Genomic DNA, 17498 nt, shown 5'->3' with positions numbered 1-17498 from the left:
GCTATGGTATTAGAGGCTTAGCAAATAAATGGTTTGAATCATACCTCAAAGATCGGAAACAAGTAACTGAAATCACAGGAATAGTTAAAAATAAAATTCAAAAATGTGTGTCAAGTGAAGAAATTATTAATCGTGGAGTACCACAAGGATCAGTTCTAGGACCACTTCTCTTTCTTGTTTATATAAATGATCTTTCTGAAAGTATTAATAGTTCATGTGTGACTTTATATGCAGATGATACAAACATAATAGTTACTGGGAAAGATGAATGCGAATTAGCTTCAAACTGCCAAACGGCAATGAACCAACTTTCAAGTTGGATGAATAAAAATGACCTAATCATTAATGTAAATAAAACATGTGCCTTAAATTTTAACAAAGGTAAAAGTAATCAAGCCAATGCAATAATAAAAATAAATAATAAAACAGTTAAATATGTAGAAACTGCTACCTTTCTCGGAGTTAAAATATCTAATAATTTCAACTGGGAACCACATATAGAACATGTAAGAAGTAAGCTAAGCAAACTATGCTATGCAGTTAGATGTGTAAGAGATAAGATTGATGTAAAAACAGCTAAGTGTATATATTACTCAAATTTTCATTCTACAATAAAATATGGCTTGATGTTCTGGGGAAATGCACCTAAAAGTATTGCTATCTTTAGGCTACAGAAGAAAGTAGTAAGAATACTTGCAGGAGTAAAATGGAACTCTTCTTGCAGAAATTTTTTTAAGGAACTTGGAATAATGACTCTTCCCTCAATGTATTTGTTCGAAATATTAATGTATTTGAAAAAACATAGTAGTGAATTTATTGTTAACAAAGACATTCACAGTTATAACACAAGAAGTAAAGACGACATTCACTTGCATGCACATAGGACAAATATATACAATAAATCAGTTACGCACAAAGGTACTCTATTATACAATCTACTTCCATCATGTATAAAAAATCAGGTCTCTGTCAATAGTTTTAGATCCAAACTGAAAAGGTACTTGATAGAACATTGCTTTTACTCGGTTGAAGAATATGTAGAAAATAATTCGTATACATGAAATTAAATGTATAGTAAATAAATTACTGAAACCATAAGAATCTATATGTAATAATAGTATGTATGTTTATGTATACTGGTATATATATATATAAATGACATGTCCAATTTCGTTGTATGACGATGAACGGATGCAATAAATTATGAGTAGGATATGATGCTTTAGTTTTTTTCTAATTTCAACACTTCCAGTTTACCCGTAAAAATGTAATAAAGAAGTAATGGCCATATCTTTTAAATATTCAATTAGAACTGGACAATCTACATAAAATTTGCAATCGATCAGTGAAAACGTCATCTTTCTGGAGCCTGTAGTTCCCGAGATCTTATTGTCGAAAGGATTGGCCACAAACGTATAATTTAAAAGAACTCCAAAGATGGTAGCACAATTCATTTGCATTGATTTTGGAGATGGCTTATTAAAATACATAGGCTTTGAACAATAATTTTTTAAAAAAAAATATGAAAAAGGTCTATTTAAATAATTTATTTAAAGAACACATACTTATAATATTTGTCTTTGTTAAACGTGAAATCACAAACAACCGTAAATCAAAGGTTTGAAGTCCAAAGATATAGGTAGGAGCTCAGGCGCTTTTGTTGCTATTGTAGCATTTTAATAGATAGATATTTCTGACGACGTATATTACGATATCGTCAGTTCTGCTGAGTGATTCGCAATTAAAGCTAATTAACTGAATGTTAGCTCAAGATCGAAAATTGAGTGTTTATGGTTTGTGATCTTACGTGGAAGCACATACCAAAGACTTTTCATCACCTATAAATTAAAAGAAGGAAATCTTACGATCGAATTCCAAACTTATCCCCCCTTATTCATTCTGCAGAATAGATAACCAGAGAACTTCATACATTATGTCTTTTATATAGCAACAAGTTTTTTTCCTTTAGGTGCGGCGAGGAAGAGGTGAAGAGTAACTCAAAACCGTTGTAGATTTTCTGTCTTTTGGAAGTTTAAGGTATGAGAATTTTTGTTTATTGTTAGCTTCCTCTTATTATTGACAAACTCTGTTAGTTTCCCCTTATCACGTATTGCAAAACTATCTCACACCTAGTAGTATTTCCCCTTGCAGACGCTATAATTTTCTTTACACCAAACAGAAACACTGTTGCCAGAAATTAATGATTTATAAATGACAACGATTGTAGGTTATATCGGTTAAAATTGTCTTTATATGAGGACTAAAGTTCTTTTATTATTGTCGTGTTTATACTTTGATATAATATTGCGACATGTTCAGGCAGGGATTTTCTATTTTCATTTTCTCTGACTTTTCCAGGTTTATGCAGCACATTTTCGAGATGGAATTTCTTGAGTTTCTAGTGTATATTAGAAAATCTTTGTTAGCTAAAAGTCTCACTCACTCACTCAATCTCTCTCTCTCTCACACACACACACACATATTTTAAGCAGAAATATTAATAACAAAAATTTACATGATGTATTTTGATGACAATAAACAGAACCTGGCATACAACATGCTGTAACTAACAAACAGTTGTAACAACTTTTTATTGCATTATGAAAGAGATTTTCTCAAAGTGGCAATTTCGACGTTGATAGCTTCTGTTTCCAGATCAGCTTCTTTTGATAACTTTGCTTTCTTCCTCTCTATTATAGTAATTTGATCAGCGATGCGTTTACGCTCAAGTTTTTTCGACTCAAATGGACTACTCATATCAAAACATACAGATTCCTTAGTTGAATACTTTTCAGTAACTTGCTAAAAACCTGATTTCATGCTTCTCTTAATTGGTTCTAAAATGTAATTATTTTCTTTAATTCTAACACAGAGTTCTAAAAATTTAAGCCGGTAAGCATCAAACATGAAATCTGAGAGAAAACAGTTTTTTTTTTTTTTTTTTTTTTAATTCCCTGATATAAATTGTTCTTCTATTATCTATCCAATATTCCACCTCCTTCACTCATACAATCAACTGGAGATTAAGAGTATTCACAGTCCAGACGGTTAACATTATTATTGGCATTAAGATCACAAAAACTAGACTGGTACAACCAAGTTCAGTTGGTCGCCTTAAGTTCTGGGAGTCCTTTATGTTAGGAAGCTTAGTAGTAAAATAAAAGTATACACACAATATTTCCCAAGGTCAAAAGCAGAAGTAAAAAGTAATAACCTTATTGATTTTTCTGTATTATTAAGAATTGAATTCCCTGACTTTTCTAGGTTCTCCAGGTTTTGCAAGTACCTGATAACCCTGCATGTTTATTAAGGTCTTCCTGATTCAAATTTAATTTTGGTTGTTTCATGAGAATATAAAAAGTTTCAAAAACAATCCATTGTGAGGCAAAGACAACAGATAAACCTTACCAAAAGAAAAGGAAGCTATTCTAAACTTTGAAATTTAAAAGATAAGAAAAATTCATCGGACAAAATCCAAAAATTGGTTTCCTTTTGTAACGGAGAGACCTGATAAATTCTTTTAATTGTTATAATATGATTTGCATACCACATAAGTTCTGTCTCAAATTGAATACTGAAAATTCTCGAAGATTGGCATAACTCTAACAAATTGAAAGAGTATATCACTAAATGACTGATCGTAGATTTTTCCAGGAATCACATGCTTTTCGTACTCTGCTGATTAGTGAAACTCTCTGCATGGTAAACGAAGCTAAACTGCTTGGTACCTGATAACTGCATGGCACCTGGTGGATGGATAACTCCAAAAATAGGAAAAGCATATATGATCCTTTGACTGTTTTAAGTTAAAAGTATCACGACGAAAAAAACAAAAAATATGTTTTTTAATTTCAGTCTCTAGTTCAGCATTGATTTTTTTCTGGAGGAGAAAGGATTTCTAATTTAAGCCAAACAATACATAAAACATAAATAAATAAATAAATATTAATAATGGGTACTCCGTAGTCTAGCAATTAGAGCGTTGGACTCACGTTCGTGTGGTCCTGGGTTCGATTCCCGGCCGGAACTTCCCAATATTCGGCGTCCACCCAGCGTCGTGAGGCGAACTGAGGAGTCGCGTGAATAAAACACATGACGGTCTAGAAAGCTCCTGATACGTCGGTTAGTGACAGGGTGACGCAGCGCGCTGACCACGTGCTTGTCGCTAGGCTGGCCGTAATTCAGCCGGTCGCTGACAGATGGCGTTGGAGCAGCTCAGGCCTTCAAGATGGGATGTTACGGTGCTGAAACGCGGTAACTGAAGAGCGGTGCTGAAACACACTTAGTCAAAGCAACGATCAGACGTCAAATAAAGGTGGCGTGAGTTGTGATATAGCGGAGTTGATTTGCGCATTCTTTTGTTTCTTAGTGGAAGATTGTCAACTCATGTTGGTACTTTTGTGGTTATTCCAATGCTGTGAGAATTTTGTAATAACTGTTTGTGATTCATCGCTTAAACATCCTTTGTCAAAATTTAATTTTGGTTTCTTTAAATGAATACATTTTCAAACAGGACACACACTGCTTCATTTTTCGTTTTTTTAAATCTTCTGTCTTGTTTTGAGTTTCATTTAAACGTTTTGATAGACCTGACACGGCTTTCCGCTTTCGAATCCCAAATATGTTTCTTGATACATACCTTAATGTTTCTTTTGGTCTTCCTATTTAACTCTCATGACAATTACATTTTATTTCATAGACACCTGATTTTCTCATTGGGATCTGTGTAACAATTCTTATATTGAGTAATTTTCTTTTCTACAGTTTTGGGAGTTTTTCAAAGCCGTACGGAAACCGTATTGTGTGTAAACGTTATTCAATGCAGATGTCAATCTGGGAAAAATAGGCAGTCTTACCTATTTTATGTCATTGGTGTCGATTTGAAGTCTACCGAAACGTAAATTCCTTCTAACTTGGTTATACTAGTTAATTAATAATGGGCCTGGGTACCCGTTCATACTGTCAAGCTTCAATAAATGGTCAATCTCTGTCTGTACGTGTAACTCCAGAGAACTAAGTCTAATTGTGTAATCTATGAGTTGTCATTATTCAGAGTCGTGTACTAACGATGAAGAACTTGTCGCCGATTTTATATCTGTAAGTGACTGTTTTCTATAACTTCATCCACTCTGTGACAGGTGAAAAGTCACCACCCCTTTTTGCCTAAAGTAGCCATCAGACTTCCGAAGATTTTATTTACTTAAATGTTAGACTGTGTAGAGGAGTACACGATCATAACGGCATAGCTAAAAATATACAAATTGGCGACCGTGATAGGATGAAGTGTAGCTAGGCAAAAGAACTGCACTATTTGAATAGAAATCACGCCTCCCCATACATTACAATTGCACGTAAGAAGAAATTCGTCCAAATATTTGCTTTGGCATTTGCGGAATGAGCAGATTTATAATGGATCTACTGTGTGCCAGTAGTACTGAACTGGCATTGGTAATGAACTTATTATTATGTCTCCTTATATTGATATCTAAATAAATACTTTTACCTTGCTTTTCATTATCTGCCATAAATCTCAAACTACTACATCTATTAAATTTATTCAGTAAACCTTTACCTTCTACTTAATTCTGATATATTTTATCCCCATTAAAACATTTTTTCTTACAAAAATAATCTTGACACCGCTACCTGTCAGTAAAATTTTGACTTTTGGTACAATTTTATATTTCCAAACTACGTATACTATGCACAAGTATCGGAAGACTTATGCAACGACTATGTACGTCTACATATCTGTCAACGGTATAAGAGAAAAATGGTAAGAGATATCGAGAAGGGATTTCTGGAATCGATTTAGCGTCCGAACAGTGGGTTCATATCTACTTCATTAACCTTTTATTCAAACGGGAAATGGTAGAAATCGGCCATTTCCGATTTTAACGTTAATCGCCATAACTAGAGCAAAAACGATATTAGATAGCGATAAACGGTTTTTGGAATTGATTCAGTGTCCCAAGAATATGTTTCATCCATTTTGTTAGCTCCCTATTCAAACCGGAAGTAGTAGAAATTAAATATTTCCAGTTTCAACATTGATCCCCAAAGAACAAATATGATAATAGATACAACATCGATCGCCAAAGAACAAATATGATAAAAGATAACGACCAGCAGTCTTTTAGAATCGATTCAGCGTCTCAAGAAAAGACAAGCAGCATGTCTCTAAGTAAAATGGGAAGTGGTAGAACTTCAATATTATTTCCGGTTTCATTATTGATTTTCATAGAGCAAAAACGGTAAAAAGCAACTGCTTACTTCTGATATGGTTTCAACGTTCCAGCAATAAATTTCATCCAGTAGTGGATCTAGAAGATAAAAACTAAGGGGGGAGGAGACATCCAGAACCCAGACTATGGTAGGTACACCATGAGTTTACGGAAATCATGTTATATCCGCTTCATGTATATCTCCCAATATAACTGTTGTTTGGGCATTTGAATAATTCCAGAAGGCAAAGCTAGTCAAAGAGAAACTGCTCTACTGCATGAACGTATCTCAAATAGTATTTTTTTTTTTTTTAATCATTGGTCTGGGTTTTTTAAATCAGCCCTTTCATTCAAAAGCTTTCTTTTCCTACTGTGAAAAAAATTGACAGGAAATACACAAACTGAAAATTTCGTGAATATGGGGAACATGGATATTAATTTTGTATCAATACTCTTTTTTTCCGATTACGAATAATATGTATTATTCAGCAAAACTTTGAAAGGAAAGCAAAAAATTGTAACAATTAATTTTTGCTTCTCACGTAATCACACATCTTTGTTGCATTTTCTCGTCATTTTCTTATATTTTACTACCAGCCCACAGTGACACAACATAAAAATCGTGATGCAATCAAGAACTAATTCGTCGATTGTGTTTGCAAATTGATTCATGATTTTTCACGAGTCCTGTAAAAGTTTCCTACTTTTACACATTGCATAACTGCAACTGAAACTATATCCAATGTTTTGAAAATTTTTCGATAAAGAATAAAAGACAAGGCTTACTATAAACGGTTAAAAATATATAAATAATAGCTTCTATCTTTTTCACTCTAAAACCTGGGAGGGGGGAGCTAGGGCTCCCGGCCTAGGGCTAGATCCGTCACTGGCTTTATCCGGAGTTTTGTCCATGTATTCGAATTGAATGTGTTGGAAATATACGATTTCCGGTTTAAAATGATCGTCATAGTGAAAACACGGCAACAGATAGTGAGAAGTTGTTCTTAATACCGCAAGAATAAGTTTTATCTCTAGTCTTGTACTTCTATTATATTACGACCGCAAGTTATGCATCCGTTAGTTTCTGTTTCAGTGGTTTGGAAGTCTACTGCACTTCCACACTATGAAAAATAGTCACTTGTTTTGAACCAATCTGCTGCAGGAAGAAAAGTATCTTTCAAAGTTAATTGATTAATTAGAATTTAACGCCCTTTTTCAACATTATGGTTATATGAGACGGGAGCTACTGCTTACAGAAAGATCCAAAAAGAAGTATCCCTACCGAAAGTCAAACACGGGCACACACGTGTTAATCACTTAATCATGAAGAGATACTTGTAAAATCTGGAGTTGTCCCTTTATCCCCTGCACTGTTCGCTTAAAGAAGAAAACATGTATTACCTGTACAATAGGAATTGAGACAGGCAGCTCCACTTTCTGTAGTTGATGGGCTAAATCGTTCACAAACCCCGAAATGAAACAACCAGTATCTGAAAAAAAAAAAAAAATCTCTATTTTAATATATTTTGACATTAAAAATTATAAGATAATATGTACTGTGGTAACTTCAAATTTCCCCCAGAAAAAGAGGAATTTCAGTAAGACCTAGGATGTGGACACCCTCTGAACTCATCATTGCGTGCAGTCGCCGACAAAAGCACGCATCAGCAGTGCCTATCTATTTTGACAATTCCTTCGCATGAAAACAAGTATTCCAATTCATTATCGAAATTTTCTTGTAATTTTATGTTACACAATTCTCTGACATCTATTATGTCCTACGGACTAGCTCATTTATTTATTTAAGAAAAAAACATTTCAAATTTACACTGACAAAAAAAAAAAAAAAAAAAAAAGAAATCATCCGACGTCAACGTAATTATCAGCGGGTATGTAAATGATTAGTATATTATTCACAAGGTCTCGTGCTCCGTTTGTATATGAAAACATATCTCTTTCTTTCCTAGCTACAAAAGATAAATGGTTAGCGTTTCTGCCTTCCATGCGCGAGATTGAGGTAAAATTCCCGGTGCGAGGTTGTATATGAGTTCAGATCCAACGTAAAGGTATAGATCCACGTTTCTTACAGCTTCTGTTCTAAAACGAGACGAAATCAACGTCAAACAAACAAATAAACGAACAAAAATGATGATGATAAAACAAATCTATACTAACAGGGTTGCCAGGGACTTTTGAAATCAATTTTCTCTGACAATTCTAGGTTTCCCAGGCAAAATCTATTATTTTCCGGACATAATTCCTTCCTTCAAAGAAAGAATAAATGGAAAGATCTCCATCATATCCACCCACTGCCTTCCATTCACTTTTTTTTACTTTTTATAAATACACAATTAACAAGATTTAAATCTTTGATGTGTTTCTTTCATTACAATAAAACTACAGTACCGTACTTGTGACTGCAGTCTACGTAAACAATTTCTGTTATGGAAGTTCACACTAAACAAATTACTACTGCATGTTTCCTTAGTTTCAACAGTTCTCTACCTTACGTTAGAGATGATTTCAGGGCCTTAATTTCATGTTCCAAATTTTGCATTCAATGGAAGTCTCTAATAAAATTTTGCCTCCTTTTTTTTTTTTTTTTAATTAGTAATCTGATCAGCTATGCGTTTATTTTCCTTTTTCTTTAATTCGTTTGCAGTGGTTTTCGTTCTTTTCCTTTGCATCTTTTCTTCATAACATGTATATGATCTACATATGTACTGAAGTACTTTTGAAACATCTTTGAGTTTTACGTCCCACGTTATGCCGGCTAGGCTAAAGGAGACGGTGATAATGAGAAATGAATGAAATGGTGTAATGAAGAAAGTGGGAGGAAACGGGAGAACCCCGAGGAAACCCACGCACACCGTGTTTGTCCACCACAAAGTTCACTTGGGCGGGAGCTGGGATTGAACCCGGGACCCCATGCACCAGAGGTGAACGCTCTACCACTGAGCCACCGCGGTTCCCTGAAGCACTTTTGAGTCTACATCAATACCAAGAGGTCCTCCAGCACATTGTATAGTATCATGAACAACTCGTAAACTCACCAAAGATTCTTCATCAGCATGTCTTCGTTAACTTAGAAATCCTTCTCAACAGAAGCATTTCCATGGGAAAGGACAAGTAACATTTTAATTATGTCCCACAGATCAACGAATTTACAATTATAAAGTAGATTGCAATAGAAGACATTTAACCTATCTGTGTATACATTGAATGATTCGAATTCCTTCTTCTCTTTTATTGCTAACACACAATTTGGAAAATTGATGTTTTACTTATTCAGCTTTCGCAGCTACAACTATGTTCTTGTTATGGAGTTACTCAAGAATATTATACATCTTCCCTTCGCTTACACTTTGGTAGTACGAATTTTATTTAGAATAAGACACGACAGATTTCGCACAGCGGGCTCTTTTTAATTCGAACTTGAATAATTCGAACTAAAGTCTACTCCCCTTGAAAACTGTATTAAAAACAATGGTACAAAATCGTGGATAAATCGAAATTTTGAATCTCCTGTTTGGATAATTCGAAGTATTTAGAGTGGAAAAATGTGTAGTGTTCGACAGATTACAAACAGAACAATGGAATTCCAACTGGTTTTTGTTTATCTGTTATCTTATCCAGAGGCGACCGTGGGAAAGAGAAAGCATTATTTGTTGATACCACCTCTGCTGGATACCCTCTTGCTCTAGAGAATCTGGCAGAAGGTAGTTGGTATGCATCTCTCCTCCTTCTCAATAACCTGGAAGTGTCCATCCCTTCTATAGAAGTGTGAATGACCTTGAACCCTGTCCTCCACTAGCAAATGACTTGTGCGAGACATTTGTGCAATTCCAATTAACTGAACTAAAAGCAGTGACAAAAATGTAAACAGATTCGTTTGTGATTTATTGGCGCGAATTATGCACAATGTCGAATCGCGTAGAGTATTCTAATTCCTTACGAAAATGTGGTGCTTTAAAAGGTAAGATGCTTTTAAAGGTAGGGTGCACTGCATGTTAGTTTTCCATATACAGTACAATTATTTTGTTTTCTTGATTTTACTTAAAAATGAGTTTTTGGTTAATTCGAATTTTGGATAATTCGAACTTATTCCTGTCCCCTTGGACTTCGAATTAAAGAGACTTTACTGTATTTTGTGTTTTAATGGGCATTTTTCAATAATTTTTGAAGTTAAAAAAAATGTTATCAGTATACAAAATTCCCTGACATTTCCAGGTTTTCCAGGATTTCCCTGACACAAATAAATTTCCCTGTCATTTCCAGGTTTTTCATATTTTCCAGGTCGCTGGCAAGCCTGACTAAGGAAATTATTGACTAAACACTGAAAGTGGAGGAAAACGAGAATAGGCGAAGAAATCCATGAATAACATGCTTGTCCAATACAAAACCCATATAGTCTGAAACAGAAATTCAGATCCTTTGTATCATAATCATACCATTAAATTGGGCCATGTCAATATACATTGGGCTTTGATTGATTGATTTATAAATAGCAGTGTGTGTCACTGTTAGTAAAAATTAAATAATAGATACAATCTATTCCTCAATAGTGGATACTTTTATACAGATATCATAAACAATATATTCTAACTGAAACTAACTCTATGGACTATGGACTGGAACCCAGAGGTTCAATGCTGGTTTAACAAAAGCTCTCCATTGACTTCTATCCTTAGCCAACTGGGTCCAGTTTCTACTTTGGATTCCTTTTTCTGCGAGATCCATCTTAATATTCTCCTCCAATCTGCGCCTAGGTCTTACTAATGGTCGTTTTCCGATTGGTCTTCCGGTTAAAACTTTGAAAGCGTTCCTACTTTCTTCCATCCTAGCTACATGACCTGCCTACCTGAGCCTTCTAGACTTGATGACCCTAACGATGTTTCGTGAACGGTATAAATTATATAGTTCCTCGTTATGAAGTTTCTGCCATTCCCCATTCCCGTTCCTTTTAGGTCCGAATGTCAGTTCCAGGATCTTGTTCTCAAATACTTTCAGTCTGCGTTTTTCCTTCAGAGTAAGTGACCATGTTTCGCAACCATAGAGGACAACAGAATCGTTTCAGTAAACAATCTACTGTAGCAGAATAAAAATATCAACTGCATCAGAAGGGCAAAGAAGGACACACTCTTTAACATGAAAAAAAAAAAAAAAAAAAATTCGTCACGTGCTACTGTTTGCATACGAAAACTCACACTCTGTCTTTTTTTCTCCTTCACGTTTTTTCAAGAACTACGCATCAGAATTTGCCCTCAAGCATGCCATTTTGTTCAGTTCGATGTTATCTACTGATTGATGTCTGTCTTATCTTCGGTGAATTATAGTTAAATTGAAAAACTGTCCTAATTTAGGGCTATACTTCAGTAACCATACTGGACATTATCATCTTGCTACAGCCATAATGGAAAAGCTTGGTCAGTGGATACTTCATTATCAGTTTCATCTTAAAACTGGGGAAGTTCTCCTATTGCACAAATTTAACATTTACAAAAAAAAAAAAAAAAGTGTTTCTCAAAAACTACGCATGAGGACTTATTCATCCATATCATTTTATTCATCGATTACTATATATATATATATATATATATATATATATATATAAAATCCTTGGACTTTTCTTTCGTTAAACGCAAATAATACGGTACAATTTTAGTCTTAACCCAATTGGTAGAATTTTGCTTACTACAGTATTAAATCAGCAGCACTTCTAGCACACGGTTTTGAATTATACAATTCAACCAACTACTAAGTTCCAAATTGGATATACATTTGTTACCTGTTGAATATACTACGCTGCTCCAGCTACAAGCTATAGAGTTCACGTCTGTGGGAAACTTTGTGAAGGTCTGAACTGTGGTATCTTCTATTTGAGGCAACTGTCCAAAGCCATTGAATCCGCAGAAAAATACTTTCATCATCATTGAATTCTATACAAGAAAGGAGACATTGTGTTACTAAAGAAAGATTAAAAGAAAGAAAGCAATTTATGTATCAACTTCCTTTCTCTTTTATGAAAAATACAACAATAAATAAAGTACAAAAAAAAAAAAAAAAAGATGTCATGTACCCGGTTTTGTGTTTGCACATTGCACCTGATCTAAATATATAAACAAATTGCTTCCCACAAAATAGTACGAGGGTGCTGCAGGAATTAATGCCTACAAGCCCACTACTTGACCAGTAGTACTGCAAACATTCTGAACTGTTTATCATGAATGCACTGATGTTTAAGTTATAGAATATCACTTATTTCACCTTTTTTCTCTCTTCTCGTTCTAGAGTCATGGCATCCAGTGGTGACGTCTGGTTCAAACAGTGAGCTGTCATTCAATTTTTGACTGCGGAAGATTTGCGCCCAGGAACATCCATCGCTGGCGACGAGTCGTGGAAACACCATTACGACCCGGAAACGAAACGGCAGTCCATGGAGTACGTCCTCTCCTCCACCAAAAAAATTCAAAGTTGTCCCATCTGCTGGCAAAGTGTGCTACCTCATCCTGCCTATAGTTCGGATCTTGCACTCTGCGACTTTTGACTCTTCCTTAAACTTTAGGATCACCTTAAGAGCCAACGCTGCAGTTGGGGAAGCAGCAGAGGGTGTCTACTAAAATTCCAAAATGAAATTTCGTGACTTTTTCGTGACCTTTTCTTTACCAAATCATAAAATTTCCTAACATTTTCAAGAGCGAATTTGGGTACGCATTAGGCCGAATTTTCATGCATGCGATAGAAACGTACTTTGCTTGCGATTTGGTAGCGTCTAAAGCCAACCATAGACATTTAGGTGGTGAATTTTGACGTTTTATAGAACAAAATTTTCCAATCTGTACTTACATTTGTACAATTTTAAAAAATCGTGACCCAAAAGCTAAATTTCGTGACTTCCATGACCGTTTTCTGATTTCGTGACTTTCGTGACCGATAAACACCCTGCAGCAGTTCGACAATGGTGTCGCCAGCAGGCCACCACCATTCTTGGCCGACGGCATGAAAAACCTTGTTTCGCGTTGGCGCAAGTGTGTTGCCCGTAAAGCGGTGAAAAATAATGCCACCATTTGTAGCTGATATTGCAACCTTTCCACTGATACCTGTATCGGTGCTATCTGTCAAACACAAATAAGGGTATCACCTTGGAGGCATTACTTGCTGAATCACCCTCGTATATGTCGTCTTTGCCGCACAAAAACAGGAATAGTAAACAAAAATAGCAATCAATTAAAATATTTATTATAATTATGAAAAACTGACATGCACTATTTCTGTAAATTTCAAGGACATTTCCAGGACAAAATCAATTCAAGGACATTTTCAGGTTTTCCAGGACGAGTGGGAACCCTGTCTACTGACAAATGATTCTAATTGCCTGTGATTTTTGCGTGCTTAATTCAATTTTGTTATTCTGAAATCACAAAGATATGCAATCTACAGAACTCGGTCCGATCTTACCAAACTTGGCATGGAAATAGACTTCACTTGCTAAGCAATCATCTGAAATATCTTCCTATGCACACCTTTGGTTTCAGAGTTATGGGCCATCAAATTTGAAAACCTAATCAAATTTTGATCAGAACAAAAGACAAACCTGATTGTTATTTAAATCTAGAATTAGGGGAAATACAAGGAGCAAATCTGTAAAACGTTAAGTGAACGAAGTGTGAACTTACAATAAAGATTTACTAAGATCAATGGAGGACGATTTTATTTCTTTTCCCACATCCGCAACACTTATTCACCTTTGTCTCTGAACCTACTGCATTCATTAAGAGCCAAATAGACTTACGTATTAAATAGGTGGCATTTAATTTTATTCGATGGATTAGAGTACTCAACCAAACTAACTAGCCATTATTTTTCCACAATTAGATGAGTCTTGCTGTTCGTTCCAACCGATAGTAAGAGTGCATTTTAGCTTTCACATAGTCACGATATTTCCAATCAAAATGGTGAATTTTCATATCTTCTAATCCTCATATCGTTTGAAAATATACATTCCTTAGGTGTACCATAATTTACGAAGTCCATCACTGTCACACAACATAATAATTAATACAAAAATAAGTTTTTTCCATGAATTGTTCTCCTAGCACTGCTTCTATTGCTAGTAGTTTATTGTACTATTACCCTTTTTCTCAGTATAAATTACCAAAATATATTTAAAACATTGTCACAATACTATATTATCACTACGAGTACTTCCGCTGAAACGCTTCATCATTGAGGCTTAAGTAGTACAAATAATAGTAAAGGCTTAGATACGCTCAGGTAGGTACTATGTTGTCCACCTTCAATTTTTTCTCTCTATTTTATGAAGCGTTTTTAGCATTGTGATCAGTGTTTCTGTCCTGGTGGTATGCAGTATCGCTACTTCTACCTGAAGTTCTCTTAAAATGCGATTTCCCTAGCCACTTCTTTATTTATTTATTTACATGATTTTCTTCAATTTACATCGATTTGAAGACTGGTATAAAAGTATATTTTATGTATTTAAAAAGTAATACAACCAATAGATGGCAGTACTGGTATATGCAAGGTGGTTTCGGGTTTTAACCCCTCCGTTCTTGCGCAAGGTATTTTGAAAAATGAAACATCTACTATATTAATACATATATATAGTACATGGAGAGAGAGAGAGAGAAAGAAAGGAAAGATAGGAGATTTAATGCTTGAACAACCTCTTTTATGAAATTCTGCGTACCCCACAGAAAGGCAGTACCTACTAATTCCTTCGCATTGTTTAAATGTTGACGACTGCCAAAGCAGCCAATCAGAATGCGCAGAATAACATTCACGAGATTACTGACACTACCCCCCCCCCCCAAAAAAAAAAGAAACTTATAATTATGTTTTCACTGCTTTTCACTAATTCATTTGCTACTCCTACTTCGGGGTAAGTCTGTTCCAACTGCATTGTATACATACATACACATACACACACATATGTATGAAATCTTGCTGAGATTTGTCCTTGGCACTTCATGTTTGCAAAAGTTAAGTGTTCTTCCTCTTTCCTTTTAGTTTAACATCCCACGTTTCTGCTTCGAGGCCAAAGGAAATGGTAGTAACAATTATACTAAACGAAATAGTGTAATGAAGAGGAAAAAAACGGGAGAACTCTGTGAAAACCTATGCATACGGTGTAAGTCCACTATAAAGCCTAACTTGGCGTGGGCTGAGGTCGAACCACTGATTTAACACACCAGAGTTAGGCGTTCTATTATCGAGGCCTCCCTAATTTTTCTCGTGTTTTAGTTTTTAAGCAGAAATATGACCTTGAATAATAAAATGGCATCAATATTAAATTTTCAATTTTAATGCCTCTATAGGCTAAAGAAGTGTGTGAAAAGTGAACGATAATGGAAAAAATTGATGAAGTGAGAAAAAGAGAGGAAACGAAAAAATTTCGAGAGTTCGGGACATGATATGGAACGAAGAACTATTCGTACTAAAGACCACCACTTTACTGCAGCCTACATTGGAAACTACTATACTAGCAATCTGGAATTGCATTGGATAATATGAAATTACACTGTAACTTTATATATTTGTTAAAATTATGTAGGTCTCTTAATAAAATCTTTGAGTTTTACGTCCTACGATTATGCCGGCTAGGCTAAAGGAGACGGCGGTGATGATAAATGAATGAAATGGTAGAATAAAGAAAGTGAGAGGAAACGGGAAAACCCCGAGAAAACCCATGCACACGGTGTTTGTCCACCACAAAGCACACTTGGCTCGAACTGGAATCGAACCAAGGACCAGAGGTGAATGCTTTACTACCATTGCGGCTCTATGTCTTAATAGTGACGGTCAGAACTTTAAAACAAGAACTTATCATGCCTGTTCTTATAGAAGCCTACGAGAGCAAGAACGCACTTTTATGTCAAATCCTGGTTCGTTTCCTAATAAGAAGACAAAGCTGTCTCTGTGTATTTTGATTGGCTGAAAGAACGTAGCCTGCCTGCATCCACCACATGAGGCAGTGAAGAACTTTTTGCTTTCAACAATTTGAATTCGACTGACATACAAAGCGATCTCACTAACTTACTAACCACGAACACAATTTTTGCAGTTTACATAATGAGAGCGGTTTATAATCTCAACATAAACGAAGGATCACTTACTCTATATTTTTGTTCTTGTACGAATCTATTTTCAAAAATTAGTTGGTAACAATAATACATATAGGTTCCAGTTAAACCACAGAAGTTGGGATCTGATTAATCCTTAGACGGCAACCATGGGGAAATAAAATCGTTAAGTTTTACGTCCCACGATTATTAGGCTAAAGGAGGCGATGATGATGAGAAACGAATGAAATGGTGGAATGAACAACTACTTCATGGAATACTAAGGAATACTAGACTGGTTAAGCATTGAGTTCAGTTTTTATGCTTTGCGCCCTTATGTAACACCAAGGTTATGAGGGACGGGCCCCACTATTAATGTGAACTCCAAACTAAGACTTGGTCTTGAATGCGTGACAGTTGGCGAGTGCATAGGCCATAGGCCACGATACATAATCAACCCTCACTTTTCCCATCGCACTGTCTCGCCTCCAAGAGAAATGCATTTCAGAATCACGCCACAAGCCTCGGCATATCTAGTCCAGAAAACCAGCAACAACAACTGTGAGGCCCTTCCCGATGGTCTAATGGCTAGCAGGTCAGCTTTTAGTGCGCGGGGTCCTGGGTTTGATTTCGGAGGGAGCGGTTTCCACATTAAAATGTATATCTACGTCTCATATACTAATAGCTTCAGTCCTGAAAGGGACATTAAACTCCAACTAAATTAACAGTTGTGGGATTTATGATATAGCTGACCACACACCCTCCACATTAAAATTATCAATTGGTTAGCTTAATCCTTCGAGACACTTTAGCTTGTTTTTAGAAAAGCTGAGAGGGTAAACGCCTGATTCCGGGATTGGTTTCCGGTAGAAGTACAGACTTTCGGCAGAAGCAAATCATTACCGGTAAAGCATAGGATTTTTCGATAGAAGCGAAGTTTCGGTAGAACCACAGGATTTTCGATAGAAGCAGAGGATTTTTGGCAAATGCAAAAGATTCCCGGTAAAGCACAGGATTTTCGGCAGAATTTCCAGTAGAGGCAAAGGATTTCCGGTACAAACAAGGGATTTTGGGCAGAAGCGAAGCATATCCGGTAGAAGTACAGGATTTTAGGTGTAAACCAACATTAGGAACCTATTCACTAACTATGCATCATCCAGTTGAATGTACACACTGGTCATAAAAACAATCGGAC

At 35.6% G+C, this 17498-nt stretch overlaps 1 protein-coding gene across 2 annotated transcripts in view; it reads right to left on the bottom strand.

Moving 5' to 3' along the window:
- The window catches only part of LOC145667004 (uncharacterized), an 81548-nt gene that overhangs the window by 22432 nt on the left and 41618 nt on the right, over nt 1–17498 (bottom strand). For both annotated transcript variants that reach the window (XM_081734684.1, XM_081734683.1), the window contains exons 2-3: nt 12013–12163; nt 7626–7714 (exon numbers count right to left, since the gene is read on the bottom strand). In XM_081734684.1, coding sequence (XP_081590810.1) covers nt 7626–7714; nt 12013–12157 — 234 coding nt within the window. In that variant the 5' untranslated portion in view covers nt 12158–12163. The remainder of the gene's footprint in view (nt 1–7625; nt 7715–12012; nt 12164–17498) is intronic.

This window comes from Thermobia domestica, chromosome 12, assembly GCF_964235325.1.
Source record: "Thermobia domestica chromosome 12, izTheDome1.hap1.1, whole genome shotgun sequence".
In the NCBI taxonomy this organism is placed as follows: domain Eukaryota; kingdom Metazoa; phylum Arthropoda; class Insecta; order Zygentoma; family Lepismatidae; genus Thermobia; species Thermobia domestica.
The sequence above is the reverse complement of the archived record's forward strand: the minus strand, read 5'-3'. Positions and strand labels throughout refer to the sequence as shown.